The sequence below is a fragment of the Podarcis bocagei genome, assembly GCF_964188305.1.
Source record: "Podarcis bocagei genome assembly, chromosome: 14".
Taxonomy (NCBI): Eukaryota; Metazoa; Chordata; class Lepidosauria; order Squamata; family Lacertidae; genus Podarcis; species Podarcis bocagei.
This window is the reverse complement of record NC_138139.1, coordinates 11,179,679-11,203,484: the sequence shown is the minus strand read 5'-3', so window position 1 is coordinate 11,203,484 and position 23,806 is coordinate 11,179,679. Positions and strand designations below refer to the sequence as shown.

The following is a 23,806-nucleotide window of genomic DNA, read 5'->3' as shown; positions in this document are numbered from 1 at the left end:
AAACTACGTGGGTGCTCCTTTTCCTCCTCTTTGGCCTGGTTTGTGCCACCACTGCACTACCTGTGATATTTTCTTTTCTTTCATTAGCACAAGCAAAAAGGAGAAAAGTTTAAAAAAAGGTTTACCTGTATCGTGCGGATAAAGGACACAGACACTCTTTCTTCAAACTCATTAACAGGAGTATACAAGTTCAAAACTTTCACAATCTGTAAGAAAAACAGATTTTTGTTTTGTTTTTTCCCTTCCCCTCTTGGTAACTTACAGGTGTTTGCTTTTCATTTAACCCTTGCAATGTTTTAAATCAGCAATCTTCACCTTTTCCAGACTAGGGCCTGCTTTTAACCAAAACAGGCATTTGGACCCCTGTTTCTTAATTATTTAACCATATATTTGTATGGTGGCAGGGCTGGTGTTGCAGGCACCTCAGATCAGGCTGCAAAGCAGTGGTGGGTCCTGGCCTATCAGCTGAAAATCAGCATTTTAAATTATACCTCTCCAAACCTCTCAGATACACACCAATTAAATTGCTTTGCTGGCTTAAGTCTTACACCTTTATAATTCTTCAAGAAAATCACCTTGGGTTGCAGTAGGTAGCAATGCTGGAATGCATGTATTTGAGAATATATTAGAATAGCACACCCAGGCCCTACAACAAAAACAGAACCCAAATTCTATACTTGAACTATAATAAAACCCTGGAACTTTGCCTCTAGCATAATGCCTTATTCTCCTGTAAACAAAACCAAAATACAAGGCGAAACTTATTTTATTTTTTGTAATGACTGCTCGTACAGAAAACTGCATTTGGCATGTAGGTTTTGCAGTGCTCGCTCCCTTTTCAGAATTCCGTTTTCATATTGTCAGGGAACTGACATCGGAGCTAGAGGCAGAGGGAAGGCTCTCAAATGATGCTGGAGAAGGGCCCAGCAGGGAGAGAGGCAGCTCCGCAGATGGGGAAGCAAATCAGCGCAACACCAGGGATATAGAGGGGCCGATGGGGGAATCGGCGAGAGGGCTCCAGGACTCTTCACCGGACACCAGCGGGGAGAGCACGGGTCCTCTGCTACCCACGCCCACCCTGCGCAGAAGACTTCCCCGCAGAGAGAGTAGGAGGAGACTGGGTGTCAAACAACTTTTATGTTGGAAAAGATTTAAGAAACGCCCACTGACGGATTCTGCTAGCGACTGAGGCAGCCACGAAGTGAAGGGCTGCCCAGACTGAAAGGTTTAGCAAGGCAACAAAGCCTGGAGAGGCGGCAACTTACGCACGAGCAACCCATACAAATTACACATATATCACAACTTCTGAAGTTAGCATTTTATCAGTGACAGTATTTCAACAATAATTGCCAATGTGGCGAATGGACACACAGTCCAAGCACCACAATGACATAACTCGGATTATAACGTAAGAAAGGCTGGCTTACCTGTGCAGTAGTTAAGGCATTGCACATGGAACAAATGGCCTCGGCATCCTCATCCGTTTTCTTTTTCACCTGCAACAACTGTGCTGCTTGGATGAGAGGCTCCAGAGTTTCTTTAGCCCCACTATTCATCAGATTTTTGTCACGAAGCCATTCTTCAAGCTGACTTACATTGTACCTGTTAAGTTTAACACATGCACACATTAAAAACCACAATGTTTAAGGTTTTCAATCAGCCTGAACAAATGGTGGGTGGAAACTTTGTATAAATGCATTAATGCTTTATTATTTTCCTTCACACAATATTCTGTAAATTATTTAACAAATGTCTTTTTCTGACCAGCTCCTGCTCCTCCTCCCTAACACAGTTCAAGAAATTATGTGCAATGCCTTTAGAAAGCAAAATACTTACTAAGCAGGAATGTAAATCCAAAAGCTCCAGCACTTTACCTAGTTCTTTACTTGCTTTTAAAAAAATATATAGGGCAGAATTTTGTTTTTACCATTCATCAATAAAAACTAAGCCCACCTCCTTAAGGAATCCCAATGCCCAAAGTTGGCAAATAAATATCTGCCCTATGAAAATTAAATTTAGCAGCTGTGCCCTACAAAACACAGACGGGGCTGCACATCTAGCTCATAACAGAGTGGTGCATATAGCTTCTTAACCCACAAAACACGACTGAGCTAGTCCCTGAATCCTTGCTTGCAGAAAAATAATTTCCCCATTATGCCCCCCAAGAATTCCATTTACTCAGGACAGAACTTCACGTTATAAGGTATTCCCCCTTTCCTTTGTAATGTGGGGTTCTCTTCGATAGCAGACTGTATACATGCAGACAATCCTCCCTTCATTGTGCACTGCAGCCCCCTCCACCACCACTCCTAAAAAATTTCCTGCTTATCATCCAGCCATTTTCAAAACCAAAAATAAGCCTAGTTGGGAAATGGTTAAGAAACTCTTTTTCTGCCAATTGATTTGTCCTACATTACCCCTAATGTACGCATATGTTTAGAAAACATGGCTCCTCACATTATGCCATCATTTGTGACCCAGACTATAAGGTCAGTTCTGGCAATCCTTAACCCTCAGGAAGAGAGGGGTTGAGAGGAAGGAACACATGAAACAAGTGTATAACTCAAGTAATATAACACTCTGCACAGTAGGTGTAAAATCCACTGCCTCGTAGCGTTTAGGAAAATCACCAGTTTGGCAAGTATATGAACTTGTCAAGAATAATTCTCTTTAATGCAGTGAATTCCCAAGTCTAAAAATAACCTTAAAATCAACCACCTGGTTCAGAAAGAATTCACTATTATGCCCAGCAAGTATAGCCAAAAGAGCTGAAAACATTTCAGAAGATATCCTCACCTTATCTGCATCCCTTTGCTCCAGGAGCACATATCTTTCCGCAGGAGGAGGTTATTGAGGGTCACTGCTCCAATGATGTAGAACATCTGCTTGACTACCTGTTTGATCAGCTCTGGATCCATTCCATGCTGACACATTATTGAGTGGAAGGTATTCAGCTGTCGGATGATAGAGTCCAGTGTGTATGTCCCTTCGTCAGCAATGCTGGAGGTTCTCTTTCGGAGACCAGTTGGTTTCACCCCCGACACCCCTTGGATAGTTTCATGCTCCAACATTCCTGAAACTGGTTGACAAGATGATGATGATATTTATTTATATCCTTTCCCCCAGAATTGAGACTCAATGTGGCTCACAACATTAAAACAAATACAAATAAAACATAAATCACTAAAAACACGGTTAAAAGTAATTGACCAATCTACAGAATTAAAACAATGTGGCCCATGAGGACATTTCCCCAAATCACGCCCCCTCACCCATCAGTGATAGGTGGGAAGACAGGGTTAAAACACAAGCAGGGAACAGGCTTGTGCAGCCAAGACAGCAGGATTTAACTCCCAATCATCAGAGTGGTGATTAAATCCTGTTCAGTTCAAGCGCCCCAGCATTTCTGTTGAATCTCCCAGTTTTTGTAGGCTCAAACAAGAGCAGGGTAGTTTGGGGTAACTGTGTGAAAGCCTTTGCAAAAGTGCTTTCAAGCAGTGCTTTGCCACATTTTAAAGTTCCCAACAAGCAAGACTTTGAAGTACAGCATCACCTGACACCATTGTGATGCCAGGTGATTGACAGGAAGTGGCTTGGACCATGACAATGGAGTGGTGTACCAACCAGTCAGCTGAAAAGGCCATGTCATTGGTATGTCCTGCCATGTGTGTTGGGCCAATGATGTGCTCCAACAGCTGTTATGAACTGTCATGGCAGCCATGAAATCCTGTGCTGGACCCATCAAGGCAACCTCAGCATGCATATTAAGATATCCCCAAACTAATGTCCAGGTTTTTCCCAACATCATCGCTGAGATTGCCCCCAAGAAGCCCACAGGCAAGATTTAAGAGCAATAGTATTCTCTCACTGTTGTTCTCCAGCAACTGGTATTCAAAGGCATATGGCCTCTGATCCTGAGGTAGTATACAGTATAGTCATTGGGACTCACAACCTTATCTTCTATAAATTTGTCCAATCCCCCAACTGTCGAATTCCCCATTCTGATTTTCGCTTGTCCAGGTAAATCAGACTTCTTTTAGTAAGCTTTGACTGCTGTTTATAATGAAAAAAGTATATATAATGTCATCTCTCTTAGAAATAAAAGCTCTTCTTTTAACAGTGGAAATCGGAGTCATAGGCGTAAACGGCAGAGATGTCTAGTTAATTAGAGAAGGAAACCACAGGTTTCTATTTTTTCTCTCTCTTCATTTTGCCTTACCAATCATTGGCTGCAGAATATTCTCCAACACTCTGACAAGCTGCTGGTAGATCTGAATGGCCAAGTCACTCAGCACTTGTCTGTATTCAGCAAGGTCAAAGTTAGTGAGGCAATGTTCATTCTGACGAGGTGTGTTGTGCTTCATAAAACCCTGGATTTGCAGAAGACAATGGTGCACATTTGTTGCAGTTTGTATTTATGCGTTTCCATTACGTTATCCAAAACACTCTGGATGGGCAGCATGTTTCAAAAACAGTCAACGAGTTCAGTTCCCTCTTGCCTACCAGCCTTGCCATCAAATGCCTTCCAAAGGAGCAGAGGCTCAGTACCTTTTTCAGAGCAGGGGGCAATGATGTAATTTGCTGGAGTGGTATTTGCCAGTGCTGTAAGCCTGGGGGTGTAGGACATTGTTATGTAAGCTGGAATGAGACTGATCCAAGATTACCCAGTGAACCTCATGGTGATCAGGGATGGGAACCCAAGTCTCCCCAGCCCAAGCCCAACATGCTAAGCCTTTACCAATTCAGGCATTTTTTGATTTTCCTTGGGGGTGTGGCTATGGACTCTTTGGGGTGTGGTTCTGGGGACTGTCATGATTAGCTTCTGCACATCAAAATTTACCACTACACCACTACCAAGAACAGATACAACTCTTGCTCTTGTCAATACTCTCTGTCCGCGGCTTACAAATAGAAGCCATGCTTTCATCTTGAACAGGCAGATCTAATGCCTTCAACCCATTTTGTACATGCAAAGTCAAAAGTAAAAGTGAAAAACATAAATGGCAAGACTTGCCTCTTCACCACTGTACTGCTTCAAGCAGTGCAAAAATCGGCATGTGTTAGACAGCCAGAAGGAAACTGTTTCAAAGTCATCGCCTCTTTTCTGAAAACAGATGAAGAAATAAATACAGCGTGCATGAAAAGACAATTAGAAGAAAACATGGTCAGTTAACTGCTTTAATTGCTATGTTTATAAAGTATGGAAACAAAACTGCCATTTTTTCCCCTTGTCCCCATATCGTTTGCTGTGCAACACTAAGTGTTAATTCTCCACACTGACATTGTCATTAAATAATAAACGTACCTTCAAGATTTTTTTGATGCCATTAATAGTCGAAGTTAGCAAGGACCTCACTTTTTGGTCATCATTAAGATAGTCAGCATGGCGGACACACATGAACAAAATGTATGCTGGCAATCCTGGGATCAGGTTGACTGCCACACCTCGTGGCTTCAGATCTGAATAAGAACACAAAAGTATGCACATGTAAATTCATAGACAGCTTTGCTGTGTTTTATATGGCCTGGTAAAACTGCAGCTCTCCAATTTACCAGAATTGTTCTGGGACCAGTTAGTACTAATACTTTTTATTTGATTTCAAAGTTATGTTTCCTCTTCCAGTTTTCTGTGAAAAATTATCTGTGCCCAGAACAGAACAGAATAATGTGAAGTTACAAAAGGAAACAAAGAGATACGTAATGCAACTGATATGAAGAGCTGAACTTTCTCGGTGAATGGGGATTGTTTCCTTTTCTCCAACGTTAGATAAACTGGACCAGTTTCAAGAAACACTCCACATTCATAGGCAAAAAGACTGATTCATTTTATAAACAGAAAGTCTTCTTACCTAAAATCAGGTTCTTGACAAGCTTTGGCTCATCTTCCTTTTTATACTCTAACATCCCCTGGAAGTCCTTTTCTTTCCTTGGAATATTGACAGGATGGATTGGCTCATCAATTATTTGTCCAGGTGAAATGTTATCCATCTGGCCCACTACATCAAGAAATGGAGATTTATTCATAAAAATAGCTATTTATCACAGAACCTCCCAGTTTTAGACAATAAGATTAATGCTGAATTCTGGAGTATTATCTGTCCATTCATTTCACAGCATGTTGGCTGTCTAGCTCATCTACAGGGTGTATTCCCAAAGGAGTAAGTGCGTACTTTTCAAATTAAGTTATTAGACTTATGATTCTTTCTATAGTTATGGGACACTAGATCTTTCAGGCTGCATCGCACACCCAATATGACAGGATTCAGTTGTAGTCAAGCAAATAAATCCCCCCTCTAAGGGGTCCTTCACCATGAGAATAGAAGCTTTCTCACAATGTGTGAAGATATGCAACCCAGGATCAAAAAATGTTTGTGCTGAAGATCTTTGGACTCCCTCTACTTTTCCAAAGCTCTATTTAGGCATACTGCAACCAGTCTGGAAGGTTTGTCTGTATAAAATAAGTGAACCATCTACTGCAATCAGTAAAAACTAGTAAAACATATACAAATTCCAATTTGTATAGACTCCCTTCTAGAAAAGAAGGTAATGCACAGGACTTTGCTCTATGTTCAGGTGTCACTTTGGACATTCAGGTAAGCTCACCTACTGCTGGTATCACAACCTTCTTCCTCTTGGCAAACTATTGTTGGTTATCCTATAAGCACTTCCGTGACTTCTTTCTCTTCCCTTTCTGGTCTCTGCTTCCTTTAAAGCACATACAAGGCAAGGAAGCGCCACAGCTCACTTCTAACAAGCTACAGGTACCCCCACCCCTCACAAAAGCAAGATACTAAATACAGACTGAAAGCAACAACTCTTGGGCAATCTCCTTTTCTTATGTCATGCGCATACAACCAGGAAGGGGACAACCAGAGTGTTCACATTCTACATAAAATGTGTGTTTATGCCTTAAAAAGTTGGAACAGTAAAAAGGGTGAGATCGTACTAGGGATAAAGGAGCAAAAGGGGGTTTTTATATACTCTAAAGCTACAATACTATGCACACTTACTTGGGAGTAAACACTACTAAAATCAGTGGGACACTTCTGAGTAAGCATGAATAGGATTGAGCTGTACATCTGTTCGTGACCAACTCTGGGGTTGCGTGCTCATCTTGCTTAAGAGGCCGGGGGCCAGCGCTGTCTGAAGACACTTCCGGGTCACGTGGCCAGCGTGACGAAGCTGCTCTGGCGAGCCAGCACCAGCGCAGCACACAGAAACGCCGTTTACCTTCCCGCTATAAAGCGGTCCCTATTTATCTACTTGCACCCGGAGGTGCTTTCGAACTGCTAGGTTGGCAGGCACTGGGACCGAACGACGGGAGCGCACCCCGCCGCGGGGATTCGAACCGCTGACCATGCGATCGGCAGGTCCTAGCCGCTGAGGTTTTACCCACAGCACCACCCGCGTCCCTTCCTTTTCCAAAATGTATGCTAAAAAGAATGCCCTCAGCAAACTGCCCCCAAGCAAATTCTGGCATGTTGAACAACTAGAAACTTTCCTCCATCTTTCATTCTTGTGTCAATCCACAGCATAATGACAAAGCCATTAGAAAATTGCCAAAGGCAGTCCACATCACCCCAGTACATCACAGTGCTGTGCGATTTTAAAAATTTTCAACATCTTGCCTTCATACCTGGATCCATTTCAACATGCAGTGCTAAGCCGACCGTGGCTTAGCACTAAGAAGCAAACATGTGGGTTCAAAAACAAACCTTGGTTGGGAGTGAAACAAACTACGAGCCCAGGTTCAGGTATTAACACTTAAGCCAAACCATGGATTAGCTCTGGGTGGCACAGCACCAGCAGAACCAAGGAAGGAGCACAGCAGCTGTGATCTTCACTCCAGGAAGCTGTACATTTCCTCGTTCACACTAAGCCATGGCTTGGCTTATTGTTACATGAGAACGGGGCTGTACGCTGTGCAATTCAGGAAGTGAACATCTAAAGCACACTAATCGGTGCCTATTCTTCAGATAGATAGATTATGGTCATAGACCAATACAAGTTTGTACACACAGGATAGTTAAAACAGTAAGAACAAAACATAATAAGAAAACACAAGATTAAGAGAGGAGCCAACAGAAAATGTACTTTACCATCTGCTTCCTAATATGCATTGAGGCAGAAAAAGATTAGCTACCTTTTCAGTACCATAAGAAGTCATCACTTAAACAAGATATCAGAATCTGAGTGAGTCTCCCAGAGTTCTTAAAAAATGGACTATGCTTCACGACTATATTTAATATGGCAAAGGGAAGGCAACAATTAGAACTTAGCCACTCCCTACTAACCCTTAACCAAGTGAAAGGTCTCAATGTAATCTGTAGGTGAGCAGCTTTTTTTCTTCTTAAGGTGTTCTTCCTGCAGACAATGCTTAGTAAACACAGAAGTCTCTGATTTCTCGATGTTCCCTCCTTGAAAGGCAAAGTACAATCGAGAGAGGGAGGAGGGAGGGGCTATGAAGCAAGCAGGGAGCTGTTTTCACCAAGGTAAAGAGCTATTTTACCTTGCACGGTAAATATTCTACCTGGCAGACAATGACTTATTGGTCAAAGTCTTCCGCCAAAATGACTAAGCTGGGAAGTCATGATTTCCTCTTGCACAGGCATTTATAAGGCAATCATTACCAAGGCTAAAGGTACAGCCATGCCCATTAGCATTTTAATTCCATGATGCACTGAGAGCATTATTGATGCATTTATTTCATTTATAAAAGTGTATGAGTAAACTGAAAACTGCACACAAACCTACAAGGGAAAGTAGCAAATGAGCAAGAATTCAGTATGTTCCTTGAAGAGAAGGCCTTGTTCACTTGGAATCAGTTTGATATCAATCTACTTTGCTACTGTTTCAATGTACCCTCACTTCTAAATACAGTATGTTTCAGGGGGGGGGAAAGTCAACTTGACCTTGAATACTTGTGAATACAAGATGCTTATCCTGCAAGTTTTTGTTTTTGTCTCTCTCATTCACACACGTGTATTTTCAAATTGCCTTCCAAATGATTCCTCCTGCAAATTGAGAAATACTTTTACCTTCTGCTCGACATTGTCTTTTTTACCATTGTTGATGATGATGTTCAAATGGGAAACTAATAACTGAACCATATATCCAAAGGTTTAGTTATTTAAAATGGCATCCTGGGGAAGGCTTCTATCCATAGCTAATATTCCTGTGCCAGACTTCTTAGATGGTGAACAGCTGTGCTGGTGGAGGAACTTAGAGCTGCTGTAGTGAAGGTAGAAAGGGCCCCTTTGGACAGATTGCTTTTCTACTAATTTCCACATGTAAAAGCTTCTAAGGACAGTGTTCCTCTTCTGCAGAAGGGCTTCTGCCAGTGCCAGTACCACAGGAGAGCAAGAGGCAAGAGCAGAAAAATACTAATCCCACTGAGGGAGCAGCAGAACAGAGCAGTGGGTCCACGGCAGTGGCGTAGCATGGGTTGTCAGCACCTGGGGCAAGGCAAGTAATTTGCGCCCCCTAACCCGTGGATTCTAGCACTCGAGTGCGAGCGAGCGCCCCCCAGATGTTGCGCTCGGCCCCCCTGCACCCCCCACGCTACGCCACTGGGGCTGGGGGCGAGCGAAGGAGCCAAGGACCCCCCCCCAAAGGCTCAGCAGGAATTTATTAAATTTATTATTTGCAGAGCCCCCGTGGGCTGAGGCAGCCGAAGCCCTCTCCCCTCGGGCGCCTCCCCGCCCCCTCCTCTCCTTGGGCTGTAGGTGGAGCTCCAGATCCGGGCTTGGCGAGCGCCTCTCCTCCTCCCGGCCGGGTCCGGGGGCTTCCAGCCATGCTCCGTCCTCGCCCCCCCCCCCCCCGCGGCTGAGACTTGCGCTGAGAGCCGGAGCCAGCGGCGCCCCCTTCTGCTGGGAGACGCTCGCCCGCCCGCCGGCTTCCTCTCGGAGGGTTTTGGGGAGCGCAGGGCGCGGCAAGGCCCCTCGGAGCTCTCCTCCTTCCCAGTCGGCAGAAGCAGCCGCCGCCTGTGGCTGGGCCGAGGGGATGGCGGTGGCGTCGTGGTGCGGAGGCTGCCCGTGCCCGGCCAGGCGTCGGTGGCGGCAGCGGCGCTGCTGCAGCGGCTGCTCCTCCTGCGAGCAATGAGTGGAGCGCATCCGCAGCGGCGGCGGGGGGCGCGCGCGCTAGGGCGCAAGGCTGGCGGTGGCGGCAGGGACCCCGGCGGAGGAAGGAACTTGTCCCTTCCCTCTAGACTCGCCCCCCCCGATGTTGCGCCCGGTGCGGCCGGCACCCCTGGCACCCCCCACGCTACGCCACTGGTCCACGGCCACATCTGAAGATGTTCCAGCCGGTATCAGCCAGGGCAGAAGGTGTTCCTCCCAACTTGTGATGTCAACTCTAGGGCTAGCATAGCTGAGAGACCCAAGATCAAAGCCAATGGTGGATTCCCGGGATCTGGATTAAGTGGGTCCAAAGCCAATGGCAAGATCAACTCCTTCTTTTGGCTCCTTCCACTTCCTACCATCAGTGGGAGACCCATTAAGATCTAAGTGGTGCTAGGATTGTACTCTAACCTCCCAGTTCTAAACGTGAAATCCATGCATCGACTCAGGGATTCCAGCTCCACTGCCACTGTGGCCTCTTAATTTGCTACCCTTGGAAATTCCCTCCTGTTACATAGTAGGAAGGCGCCATCTCTGTTGTCTTTCTGGCACCTCCCTCTTTCAACAAACCTTCTAAGTGGATATATTTATCCTGGTCTGCATCCATATCACGGCTGCTTTTAACTGTGGGTTTGTTTTTAAATGTTTCTATTATTTTCATATGTTTAATTGTTATCTCACTTGTTTTAAGGCTGTAGCTGTTTCATTTCTTATATAATTGTGTATTTTATTGCCGTAACCCACTCTGGGACTTTGTGCTAAAAGGTGGGTAAGAGTCCAAACAAACAAACAAACAAAGTCTTTTCTGAGATGGCCATCGTAGGGAGGGAGGAGGGAGGAATCCATAAGCAAAAAATATTACTATAGATTCTGAGGCACCACATTCTCATATTTCAAAAGAAATGAGAGCCTTCTTATTAGCCAGCTGTTCTTGTTTGAAGTACTTGCTCTTGGCAAAAGTCAAACACTGCCCTTTATTAAACAGAACGAAATGAATTTCAACTCTCAACCCATTTGCACTCAGATCCCAAGATAATCCATACCCTTTCCTTAGCATAGTCACATTAATTACTATTTCGGGATACTATCATATGCATATACACACAAGTTCAACATTTTTCTAGTTATTGTATCTACTTGTCAACAGCTGGAGACTTATTGCCTCTTTCATATAGTAAAACAGGTCAACATTTGCGCCGCCAGACAAGAGAGAAAAAGTTTGACAACACACAGATACCGTACCTTCGAGTTCATCAATCTTTTTTGCATAGACTTTAAGCTGCTTTTTCAGTTTGCGAACAATCTTGTCCTGTTTTTCAAGCTGCTCCATCAAATCCTAAGCAATAAAAGTTGAGAGGGAAGGATTAGGTACTTAAAAGTGGTGTCTATAACGACAGACAGAGCAGAACCAGTACTGTTAGTGCTACAAGAGGAGCTGAGCACAGATGAAAGGCGATGCTGCCATCTGGCTGAAGTTTGCAAGCCTGCACGCTGCCTAGAACATAAGCAAGACAATTATATAAAGTATGTTGAAACATGTGCAGCATGACAGACACAGAATTCTTCTGCAGGCACATTTTACGGCTATCAATATACAGTGGTACCTCGGTTTAAGATCAGCCTTGTTTACGAACTATTCGGTATACGAACTCCGCAAATCTGGAAGTAGTGTTCTGGTTAGCGAACTTTACCTTGGTCTACGAACAGAAGCCGAATGATAGAAGGGCACCAGCAGCGTGAGGCCTCATTAGGAAAAGTGCGCCTCCGTTTAAGAAGGGCTTTGGTTTAAGAATGGACTTCTGGAACGGATTAAGTTCGTAAACCGAGGTACCACTGTATCTACAGCCAATTTTCTAAGTTCTTTGTGAGAAGCCATGACAAGTGGTATTAATGTGATTTGAACATATGCCATGCATGTGACCTGGGACTCCCATCTCCCAGCCACTATGGCCAATGGTCAGGGATGATGTAAGTTGGCCTCCACAGAAGGCCATAGGTTTTCCAACTCTGTTCTATTGTCATGTCTATTTCAGGCTTGTGGAGATTCCACAACCACTTATTACTTTTTAGACATACAGAGGAGACTTGAGGAAAGAGTGGGAAGTCTGAAGCCCCCTCCCACTCTGGGTAGAACCAAAAGAGCAGAGTGGGGGACCCCAACAACATTTGAACCAATTTTTGCAAAGCTGGGAGACTGAAGTATATCATTCTTCAAACTGCATTTTAACGCCACCCTCTACTAATAATTTAAATTACAAATATTATTGCACAGCCTCCCCAACAATTCCCCCAATGTTTTTGGTACCACTAGATATCCGTTTTAATATTGAGGGATGCCATCTAAATCAGGCATAGGCAAACTCGGCCCTCCAGATGTTTTGAGACTACAATTCCCATCATCCCTGACCACTGGCCCTGATAGCTAGGGATGATGGGAGTTGTAGTCCCAAAACATCTGGAGGGGCCGAGTTTGCCTTCGCCTGATCTAAATGCTTATCTAAGAGCAAATCTGGAATCTCTTTTTCAGAAAGCAAAGTATACATCTAAGAGAGTCTGCTTCAGTCATGCTGCTGTGTTCATATTAGTAACAAAGACGCTGACACAAATGACACAACAGAAAGCTCTTGGGAGAGGAACGACATTGATGAAGTTTTCTGAAAAGGATTTCCTTCAACAGTGGACAAGGCAGCCAGCTCTTCAGTTAGTGCTCCAGAGTAGCAAACAAAGAAAGAGAGTTGGCACAATGTACACAGTACATACAATCATCCGTTTGTAAAGTGAAATCCGGTACGACTGATACTTCATGGGATCATCTGCATATAACTCCTCACAATACTGAAAAAACAGGTATAAAGTATAGGTTCTTCCCATTCTTTAAAGGTGCTAGCATGTCAACAAACTTCAGAAGAAAAGGCAAGTTCAGCGACATTGATTTTGAGACAGACTTAAGCTATTAAAACAGCGCCAATCTCCCTACAGACCAGGATGCAAAAGTCACAGCCTTTAAGATGCACACAACAGAGGGGAGGGAAGTTTTATGGTCCATTTATTACTATAAAACCCCCGGAAAAATATGGTTTTAAAAATATATACCTCACAAGCAGGCGGAAAATAAAAATGCCTCAACAACATTCAGTGATTACTACCCTCAGAATGGGTACTGTCAGGAATATTTAAACCCAGCTGGGTCATGGTGGTCAGTTCTCACGTCATACCATAGAAAAAGATGAAAAGGAAAATGGGGACTCTTCTGAAAAAAATGAAGGCTGGAAGGACTAATCCCCCTTCTAGGTGGTTTACACATTTGGGGCAACATCAGAAACTATGTGCTTCTGTTCAAATGCCGAAGCTACAAGCTGTTTAGTTTCCACTTTTCATCTATCTGATTGCCTTGGATTGTCCTCAGAAGGATGGACAGTTATATAAACTGTCTTAGTTGTTCCTTTGAAAATCAATAAAAGTATGGTTTTTTAAAAGTTTCTTTCAGCAGGCACATTAAAGAATGTAGCCCTTGCAGCATGGCATTGGCATGTACAACTGAAATTAAGCTGTCTAAGAAGTTAGGCTATATGATAAACAATGCTACAGACAATGGCAGAGTTTGAAGAATGATAATGAATACTGGTTATTATGGGGTTAATCTTCATGAAGCACCAGCAGGAAAACTTGATGTTGTGGAAATGCAAGAATGCCAATACTCTAAAGCTAGATATGGGAAGCTTGCTGAGGAAGAGAATTGTCTCCAGAGGAGAATACAACACACCTACCATAGCTTGGCATTGGGTCTGTATGGAGGAGGGACAAGCACCGGGCCAGCTGGAGTTCTTGACTGGATGGACTAATCTCCTGCTAAAATACTGGCCAAAGTTTGGCTTTCCAATCCCTGAAAACACACCTCTTCCCCAAGTTCCTATAATAAATGAAGTAGCAGCAACGGAAGGTGGAAGCCTACAAGATGGGACTTGAAAAAGGCTTGATGTTTTTCGTGCAGCTGGCCACATCACTAAGATTATTTGGCTATTCTGCAGAAGTACTGCAATAGCTTCAGGACTAACCAGTAGCATCTGGATGATAGGGAACCTATTCAGGGGTCATGAATACAGTGATCAAAGGGACCTTCCTTTTATAACTTTGTAAGCGCTGTGGGTTAAACCACAGAGCCTAGGACTTGCCGATCAGAAGGTCGGCGGTTCGAATCCCCGCAACGGGGTGAGCTCCCATTGCTCGGTCCCTGCTCCTGCCAACCTAGCAGTTCGAAAGCACATCAAAGTGCAAGTAGATAAATAGGTACCACACCGACGGGAAGGTAAACGGCATTTCCGTGTGCTGCTCTGGTTCGCCAGAAGCAGCTTAGTCATGCTGGCCACATGACCCGGAATCTGTATGCCGGCTCCCTCGACCAATAAAGCGAGATGAGCGCCGCAACCCCAGAGTCAGCCACGACTGGACCTAATGGTCAGGGGTCCCTTTACCTTTAAGCATGTGTTGCACTCAAGAAAATTGGGAATCTGGAATGTTGCCCCCCTCCAACCCGCTCAATAGTCTAAAAATGCCCCTAGGCAGGGCTGGGGAACCTGTGGCCCTCTATTAGACATCCTGTCTGAGACTGATGAGAACTGGAATCCCTCATCTTCTCCCTGCCTTAAGACTTCCAAAAGCAGAGAGAATCTCATCAAGTTTTATTCACCATCCTTGGAAGAACATAAGTAAGTCGCCAAAGCAAGAAAAGCCACTTCCTCCCTCCTTCTGAAGACCTGAAGAATCAAGACATTGAATCTTGCTCTGGAGGCAGTCGCTGTCTTCAAAACCTATTGCACACATGCTTGCAATGACTTCTCAACACACACACAGTTTATTAAGATTTGACTTACTAGGTTTTCATTAGTCAAGCGGGTGATCTCATGTTGTAGGCTAGCTTCTATACGGGCTTCTGGGGGCAGCTGCAGGTTCTGCGCTAACAACTGCTGCTGGCGATTGTTCTCCTCCTTCAAACTCTGAATCTCTCCACGGAGGGCTTCCAGTTCATTGTCATGGCTCCTCTTCTGAGACTGCAGTTGAGATTCCAGTAGCCTACAAAGCCACAGAAAAACAAAGGGCATGTCGGGGAGGCAGAGAGAAAAGGGGCAGATGAGGAGGAAGAAGGAAAACACTTTTTTAGAATCTGTGTTGAAGATGGTCACCAAAGGTCTAAATACTGTCATCAAAGCTCAAGTGTACATATCGCTGCCCAGCCCATTTATATGGAGAAAGAAAGAAAACCAGAGAGTACTCTTTAAACCCATTTAGGTGATTTGGACCAAAATCCCATTTGCCTAACAATGAGATGTATAGCAAAATTAAAATTGACTTGGGTTTATAATGCCTTGGCTTCCTATTTGTTTAAAGGATCTCTATTATACATAATTACAAAGCCTGTACCATTTCAGGCAAGAGATTTTTGGGCACCATTTGCAAGGGCAAGAATATTTAGTTTAACATTATATTTTACCACCTCTGGGAAAGGGGTGGAGAGGCATTTGGATTTTCTGCCTCGGGCAAGCGGTATCTCGGGCTGTCTATGGTTCCTATGACTCAAGGTTTTGTTAATCAATCCATAAACGCCCTTGCAACCTCAAAAAGACATGCCAATCATGATGTATTTAAGTGAAGGCACATAACAACGCCATAAAGGAGGAAGTCTTATTTATGCTGCTCAGAAAGAAGCTGAAGTATCCCACCCAAAAAAACTAAAAGAATGTAGTAAAGGTATTGCTAGAGGGATACGGATGGAAGCAATAAAGTATCATGCTGACTGTGCTGCTGATTCACTGTGTGGGCTTGGGAATGCGAACAAATAATTCATTTGCTGCTTGTGAATTATAGGAGGGAAGGAACAGAGGAAATGAATGGGGGGCGCTGGAGTACTGAAATTAATGCTAAAATTGCATCTTCTACAAATGAGCACATACCTCAAGCTGAGCGGCTCCATCAGACACACTTTCAGGGTTTAAATAGACCTAAGCAGACCAGCTAACAGCTACATTGACCAAGCACATAAAAGGTAAATATGAATAATTTACCTTTCATTTCTCTGCCCCTTGCTCTAGAACCTTTCGCTTCTAGAACACGGACAAAAGAAACAAAAGCTACAGGGCCACCTCTTCCCTCGCTTACTCTGAAGCATGGTAACTACTCGCAAGTTAGCGTCTAGCAGACTTACAAACACAGTAGTTAATGTTTAGTGTTTTGTTAGCACAAGAAAAGAAAAGACACTGGTTAAAATAGCATTTGTAATAAAAAACAAAAGAAACCTATGTTGGTTAACTTGTTTGGTAAAAGTGTACAATGAACCACTCTTGTCATTTAAATGCTAAAGTAACTAAATTCAGAGCAAACTGATAAGTGGGTGCTCAAGGAAGGTTTTTTAAAAAGCAAGATGCCTTTCAAATGAGTGGGTGCACCTGACAGTCATGCACACTTGATGTCATTACAGTGGTGTCTTGCGAAGCACAGCTATTAGCGGTTTAGCGGCTATTAACGGCTTAGCGGCTTTAAGAAAAAGGAAACAAACTCGCAAGAACTCGCAAGACGTTTTGTCTTGCGAAGCAAGCCCATAGGGAAATTCGTCTTGCAGATCAACTCAAAAAACGGAAAACTCTTTCGTCTAGCGAGTTTTTCGTCTTGCGAGGCATTCGTCTTGCAGAGCACCACTGTACAGCTTTTAAAAATGGCTGTTTTCTTTATTTGGTATCTGCTAGTGTCTCCCTTATTCACCATGAGTTAGAACAGGAAAATAACATATACAGAATGCCTTTAATTTTTATGTGTTTCGCTCTGCCTATTTCAGACCATGGTAACTATTTTGTGCTGAACTATTAAGTCTTTTGTTGGCGGGGCGGTTTGACAGTGTATGTAATAATATGGCTTTTAGACATTTTTAACAGGCTCCAGGATTTGGGGGGCTCTCTGAGAGCTGGGTTCTCGTCCTTTAGCCACCATGTTTCCACACAAGAAAACAAAAATCAGCAGGAAGCAGATAGATGACCAACAGTGGCTCCTCCTTCTCTTTTCCTTGCTGTCACAGGGAGAGGGTGGACGAGCTGAGCTCACTGGCTAAGAAGGAGAATCAGCTACCATCACTACAAGCCCTCTCCTGCTATATGCAGAAGTCCTAAGTCTTATTATTTATAGCTCAGACACACCTGCATCTTTCTTTTTATGATTCAGAACTTCCACCGCAGCAAATCTGGGATATAACTGGTCAATAGTGGACCTCTACCAGATTGTGGGGCCCAGCTAACGCCCCACCATGCCACTTGCAAACGCTGAGACTGATTTGAAGTGCCAGCCTTGGGGGGTTCCATTCTTCCCTTGTTTTAATAAACCCATTTGGATTCAGTCTTGTTAAATGACTATAAGAAACAGCATTGCAAAAGCAGGTCCACAGCATGTTAGTAACACGAGAGAGAGAACGCAAGAAGGTCCGTCCTGAGAAGTCTTATAACCTGTTGGCTTGTTTTAGCCCTTCATATACCAGCCACAGCTCTCCGTCCTCATTCAGCATATGATAGTCCTGAAGAGATGATCTTCCAAGCAAATTGTTTTGTTTTGTTTTTAAATGCAAAAAACACAAAAAGGGATACATGATGGTGATGGTGTAGCATGCTAATTAAAAGGACAACGCAAGCTGAGTAAGTGTTATTAAAAAGGGGGAACCTTCATCTCCACAACTGCAATTCTAAACTTTTCAGCGGTGCAACCCTATGCATGTTTGCTCGGAAGCAAGCCCCACTAAGTTCTGTGGGGCTTATGCCTACATTAAATGTGCATAAGATTGTAGTCTAACAGTGCAATTCTATACATGAGAACACAGAAGTCAGTCCCAGTGGGTTCATTTTTTAAATGTTTTATTATTCTTTCTTTAATCATTTCATCTTCAAGCTCCTAATAAATTCCAAATATTGAAATCACATAAAAGAAAACGTATGACAAAAATATGCCTAAATATAAATATATAGATAACAAATATTTCCCAGCCATTCCAAGCTCTTTTCTTATATATTTCACAACTGGCCTGCAATTATTTAATCTTTCTTTATACTCCCCATATGTTCATAACTTTACTGTCAGCTTCAAAGTCAACTGCTTCCATAGATTCCTAACTAAACTCTTTCTTGTTAGGCTTATCAGTAACCTTTTGAACTTTCACAATCACAATTCTGGCTAACATTAGTATATATGGAACTTGTGGTTGAATGCTCCTCTGATTATCCACATAATTCAAGAGGCACACACAATAGCACCCCAGTGAGTTCTACAGACCTTGCACCCGTGTATAGAACTGCAGCCTAAGTTAATGGAAGTATATGTGACAACTTGCCTGAGAAAATTAAGTTAGCAGGATATATTCAGATAAGATAGCATTGTTCCAAATTCCTTAAACCAGAAAAAACAACTTCTACTCTGCTAATGCAAATTAGAACCACTGCACAAGTAGCACCGAGCAGTTAATTATTATTATTATTATTGATATTCTGTTTTATTTACAGCCAAGGGAAGAAGCAAACTGTACAAAATAGATGCACAATGTAAATGCACACATACCTGTTTGTCTCCTTCAGACCAATATACGCCTGGGCTATCTCTCCTTTGTCCTTCATCTTATGTACATCCTCTAAAAGGATTGTGGAGTCTGTCATGGTGTTCTGGAAAGAATTAACAGAAAGCAGTTGCACAAAATAGATTACCTGAAGAGTCTTTTTTTAAAAAAAGAATTATTTAAGATTTTCTTGGTTTACAAAAGTACATGCCTTGTCTCTTTTTTCAGGTTGTACAGTCTTTCTTACAGATCAGTTACATTAGTTGCGAGACAGTATAAGTACAGTATAAGGTTGGGGACTTATGGACTGCAAGAAGATCAAACCTATCCATTCTGAAGGAAATCAGCCCTGAGTGCTCACTGGAAGGACAGATCCTGAAGCGGAGGCTCCAATACTTTGGCCACCTCATGAGAAGAGAAGACTCACTGGAAAAGACCCTGATGTTGGGAAAGATGGAGGGCACAAGGAGAATGGGATGACAGAGGACGAGATGGTTGGACAGTGTTCTTGAAGCTACCAGCATGAGTTTGGCCAAACTGCGGGAGGCAGTGGAAGACAGGAGTGCCTGGCGTGCTCTGGTCCATGGGGTCACGAAGAGTCGGACACGACTAAACGACTAAACAACAACACAAGGTTGGGGAAGAAGGGGTGGTGTGGTGAGGCTTCTATTCTTTTGTATAGTGCGGATGTGGGGTTTTGTGTCAGCGTCAACTGAGTAGGTTCTCTTTCTTTCCTTGGTAGTCTTTCTATTTAAAGAGTTTTTTTGTGGGAAGACTGTGTGTGGCCTGTACACATACTGGTGTTCTTCATGCCATGCATACATAAAACTGGTGGAATTTGCTGCCACAGGATGTACCGATGGCTGCTAAATTGGACATATTCAGAAGGCAATTAGGCAAGGTCATGTGGCTATCAATGGCTGCTAAATATGATAGCTGTGTACCACTTCCAGTAATGGAGGTGTCATGCCTCTGAATCGCAGTTGCAAAGAGAATGCCATTGGCGCTTCTGTCCTGCTTTTAGGCTTCCTAGAGACATCAGGTTGACCACTGTGGGAACAGAATGCTGAATAATATGGGCCTTTTGCCTGATGCAGCAAGACTTTTCTTATGCTCTAACGGTTTAGTGATTATTATTTATTTTTCTCACACCATAGAAATTCCTCGGGCAGTTTATATAGTGCGTATTGGAGTAGTACTGCCAACTTCAAATTCTCATGCAGTTTTGAAGGTCATCAAATGATCCTGGGACACTCATTCTGTTTCTCCTGGCCTAAGCTACCTCATAAGTTTATTGCAGGTATAAAATGGGTATAGGGCAGACAGGCTACCTTGAGCTCCTGGAAGGAGGTGTATGAATAAAAAAATTTAAGGACTCAATAAAAGCAACACTGCTGTTGCCCAGCCAAAATGCAAGAAACCAGGCTGATTGTGAGACCCATGAAGAAGCCTGCACCTTCTTATGGAGATCCATTTCTCAGAGATCCTTGGTCATATAAGAAGTCAAAAAATTCACTTTTATAATATGAAGAATGCACATTAAAACAATATGTGTCATTTACACACAGGTCAACTCTGTTATTGCTTAAGCACATCAACCAGTTACATGCTGTGTTCAGTGAATATTCTAGCATTTAAAATAAACTGACCATTTCTTGGATGGTTGTTGCTTTTTTAATGTATTGTAATTTTGGATTTTAATGTCAATCAATCAATCAATCTTTATTACGGTCCAGAGACCCAACAAATCGTTACAAACCAATGGACAATTCAGACAGCCTACCTCCAGGTTAAACAAGCATTTTGTTCAGACTTAAAGATAGGGATCATTGGTTCTTGCAACCACCGATAAAAACTTTGCCACTGCTAATGTTCTAGCATTTGTCCGGTCTTCCAATAGGAACCTGACATAGTGAGCCTCTGATTTTCCCGGGAAAGGTATACCAGCGGTACCTTTGTTCTGATATTTTCTGGTACCCTGCCCTGAATCATTATTTTTTAAATGAAGCATGGTACATAAATGTTTTTAACAAACAAACAAGAAGAAAATCAGGTTACCTTGTCATCCTGGTAAACCATTTGCAAGCAGGGAAAGGAACAAACAAACCTAGTTACTCAGATTTGTTCTCATTAAAATCACCAGTTTCCCTTTTTATTTTCAAGTCTCCTGTATGAACTCGTGCGTATACCACCAGAAGACTTGCCAGTTGGTTCCAGTATCACTTTGAAACAGACTGCTCTGTTCATAGAGAGTTCCACTGGCAGGTCCAAATTACAATGAATAGATTTGCAAATTGGATCTCTCTCCTCCTGGGGAGGATGTGTCTCTCTCTCTCTCTCTCTCTCTCACACACACACAGAGAGAGAGAGAGAGAGAGAGAGAGAGAGAGAGAGAGAGAGAGAATCAGTAGTGTGTGAGAGGGTAACTACACATACGTCCACACCTGCATGAACCTGATTTAAACAACTCTTCCTCCTCAAAAAAGAGATTATGCAAATCAAACCTACAGACATACAATCATTCACGCACAGCACCATCACAACACATTACAGTGGTACCTTGGGTTACAGACGCTGCAGGTTACGTGTTTTTGGGTTGCGCACTGCGCCGAACCCAAAAGTACTGGAATGGGTTACTTCCGGGTTTCAGCGCTCGCACATGTGCAGAACTGCTAAATTGCACTTTGCGCATGTGCAGAAGCGCCGAATCGCAACCCGCGTGTGTGCAGACGCGATGCTGCGGGTTGTGAACGTGCCTCCCGCACGGATCACGTTCGCAACCCGAGGTTCCACTGTACATCATACATGGGAGGTACACATCTTCTCTTCAACTATGTGCTGTATATCCGATTCCTGCTGTGCAAGTGGTATCTGCTAGATGGTATTAATGGAGGCTCCCAGACACTTCTCTAGGATATGTTCAACTTTCCAAACAAATCAAGCTTCTTGCCTATACTGCTGGCTAGTTATGCTGCCATTATTGGTGACAATCATATTTTAACTGCATCTATCGTTACAAAACCAGGGAAAGGGAGCCAAGGCCTTCCATGTGTTGCTGCATTGCAGCCCACATCATCCCTGACCATTGGTCATGCTGGCTAAGTTGCAGTAGGGAGTTGCAGTAGAACAACATCTGGTGGGCGCTACAGCTTCCCCACCCCCGTTATTCCATGTTATTTACATCATGTTTTTTCAACAGCACTGAGGGTATTCCAACAGTGCAGGAGACTATTGTGTGATTTCCTTTCAAAGCTGGTGCACCTCACATGCAGCCAGTGGTGTTGCAGGAGATGGTGGGGTCAGATTTCCCCCTCTCCATGGCAGCATCCAGATGCACACTCAAGTCAATAATGGATTCTGCTGGGGAGAGAAAAAGCTGCATTGCTTAAGCAAACTGCTCTCTCATCAAAATTCATGTTGTCCAATTTTTCTTTCCACTATTTACCTTAGGCTGAATTGCCTCCTTCTGACTCATGAGCTGAGACCTCAGAATGAGGACCTCCTCCTTACGTACTTCCAGCTCCTCGCTGACAGAGGTCATCTGATCCAAGAGGACCCTATACGCTGGGGAACCGGGGGCTGTGACGTTAGGAGCGCTCTTTTCCATCAGGGCCTTCCTCAACTCGTTCAACTCATTCTTGAGTTTCTTATTCTCGGATTCAAGCTCTTGGCGCTGAAGCAAAGGGGGAGGAACACAAACAGTTGCTCTCTCATTCACCAGCAATGCAAATTAGAAAGGTTTGGAGTGGGGCTTGGGGGGAAAGTCTTCACTGATCATGAGCTAGCCTCTCTTACGGTGTTCTGGTAATGATTACTGTACTATATGGCGTTTGTGAAACTTTGTGAACACACAAAATCCTCTGTAAATACTATTGTAATATGCTCTTTTAATTATGGCTGTTTTAGGGTAATGTATAGGATTGGGTCACTTTAAAAAATCCAGAATTACCTTAAGTGATTCGTACTCTAACTCTGCACCTCTCATCTGAGGCCTTTCTTCCTCCTGGGGAAACAAAACACAGAAATAAAGTTTTATCCTTTAGCCAGAACCAGCTACATCTGCAAAACAGAAAATTAGCAGGAAGAACAGAATGATTAATTTTACAAACTTTTTGGGGAGTGCGTGTGATACAATGTTATTGGTGTATCTGATATTTATATTGCTTTTATAGTTCATAAATATTCACAGCTGAGGCAATTAAAATCACACATAATAGGATCAGGATCTGGTCTGTAGTGGAAGTTCTCCAGCTTTGAAAAAAACCCTCTCTAACAGTGCAATCCTATGCATTATATGGGCAGAACCAAGTTCTGCTAAGTTCAATAGCGCTCTACAATGGCACTGTAAAGACAAGCCACAGTCCAATTTGCATATCCCCAAACACTACACTGTGGCTCCCATGCTTAAAAATGCCCCCCCAAATGGACAGTTTAGCTGATTAATGTAATGTAAAATTAAAGTAAGAGGAAGATTCAGGAACAAATCATTTTTTAAGGTTCACAGGAGTTACTCATGGAAGCAAAATGTCCTTAAAAACAAGGATACCCTCTGAGCCTCCAACACCAATTAATCAATCAACACAATGCAGAATTAAGGAGCACACAACTGCTGCCTTTTGACACAATAAAGAAGAAGAAGAAGAAGAAGAAGAAGAAGAAGAAGAAGAAGAAGAAGAGGAGGAGGAGGAGGAGGAGCTTGGATTTGATATCCCACTTTATCACTACTCTAAGGAGTCTCAAAGCGGCTAACATTCTCCTTTCCCTTCCTCCCCCACAACAAACACTCTGTGAGGTGAGTGAGGCTGAGAGACTTCAGAGAAGTATGACTGGCCCAAGGTCACCCAGCAACTGCATGTGGAGGAGTGTAGACGCGAACCCGGTTCACCAGACTACGAGTGTACCGCTCCTAACCACTACACCACACTGGCTCTCAAAGACACCACATGGGAAAGCCAGAGAAGCACTCAGGCGTTACAGCCTGCATCTTGCCTCAGGTATGTCCCTCTTGCATTCTGACAAGCATAGCTCTTCAGCCTTTTTACCAGGACACCATTGCTGGAATAAGACCCCAAATTTCACCAGTATTTAAGGATAGCTTTGGCCACCTCAT

The 23,806-nt window shown here is 43.3% G+C and overlaps 1 protein-coding gene across 5 annotated transcripts in view; it reads right to left on the bottom strand.

Moving 5' to 3' along the window:
* Positions 1 to 23,806, bottom strand: part of MYO5A (myosin VA) — a 128,142-nt gene that overhangs the window by 5,332 nt on the left and 99,004 nt on the right. For 2 of the 5 annotated variants that reach the window (XM_081169970.1, XM_081169969.1), the window contains exons 27-40: positions 22,646 to 22,699; positions 22,142 to 22,369; positions 18,702 to 18,802; positions 17,603 to 17,683; positions 14,990 to 15,188; positions 12,879 to 12,953; positions 11,361 to 11,454; positions 5,850 to 5,996; positions 5,306 to 5,460; positions 5,015 to 5,104; positions 4,220 to 4,370; positions 2,797 to 3,079; positions 1,428 to 1,602; positions 126 to 206 (exon numbers count right to left, since the gene is read on the bottom strand). In XM_081169970.1, the coding sequence (XP_081026096.1) occupies positions 126 to 206; positions 1,428 to 1,602; positions 2,797 to 3,079; positions 4,220 to 4,370; positions 5,015 to 5,104; positions 5,306 to 5,460; positions 5,850 to 5,996; positions 11,361 to 11,454; positions 12,879 to 12,953; positions 14,990 to 15,188; positions 17,603 to 17,683; positions 18,702 to 18,802; positions 22,142 to 22,369; positions 22,646 to 22,699 (1,914 nt within the window). The remainder of the gene's footprint in view (positions 1 to 125; positions 207 to 1,427; positions 1,603 to 2,796; positions 3,080 to 4,219; positions 4,371 to 5,014; positions 5,105 to 5,305; positions 5,461 to 5,849; positions 5,997 to 11,360; positions 11,455 to 12,878; positions 12,954 to 14,989; positions 15,189 to 17,602; positions 17,684 to 18,701; positions 18,803 to 22,141; positions 22,370 to 22,645; positions 22,700 to 23,806) is intronic. The other 3 variants (XM_081169971.1, XM_081169972.1, XM_081169973.1) reach the window with 3 other exon arrangements.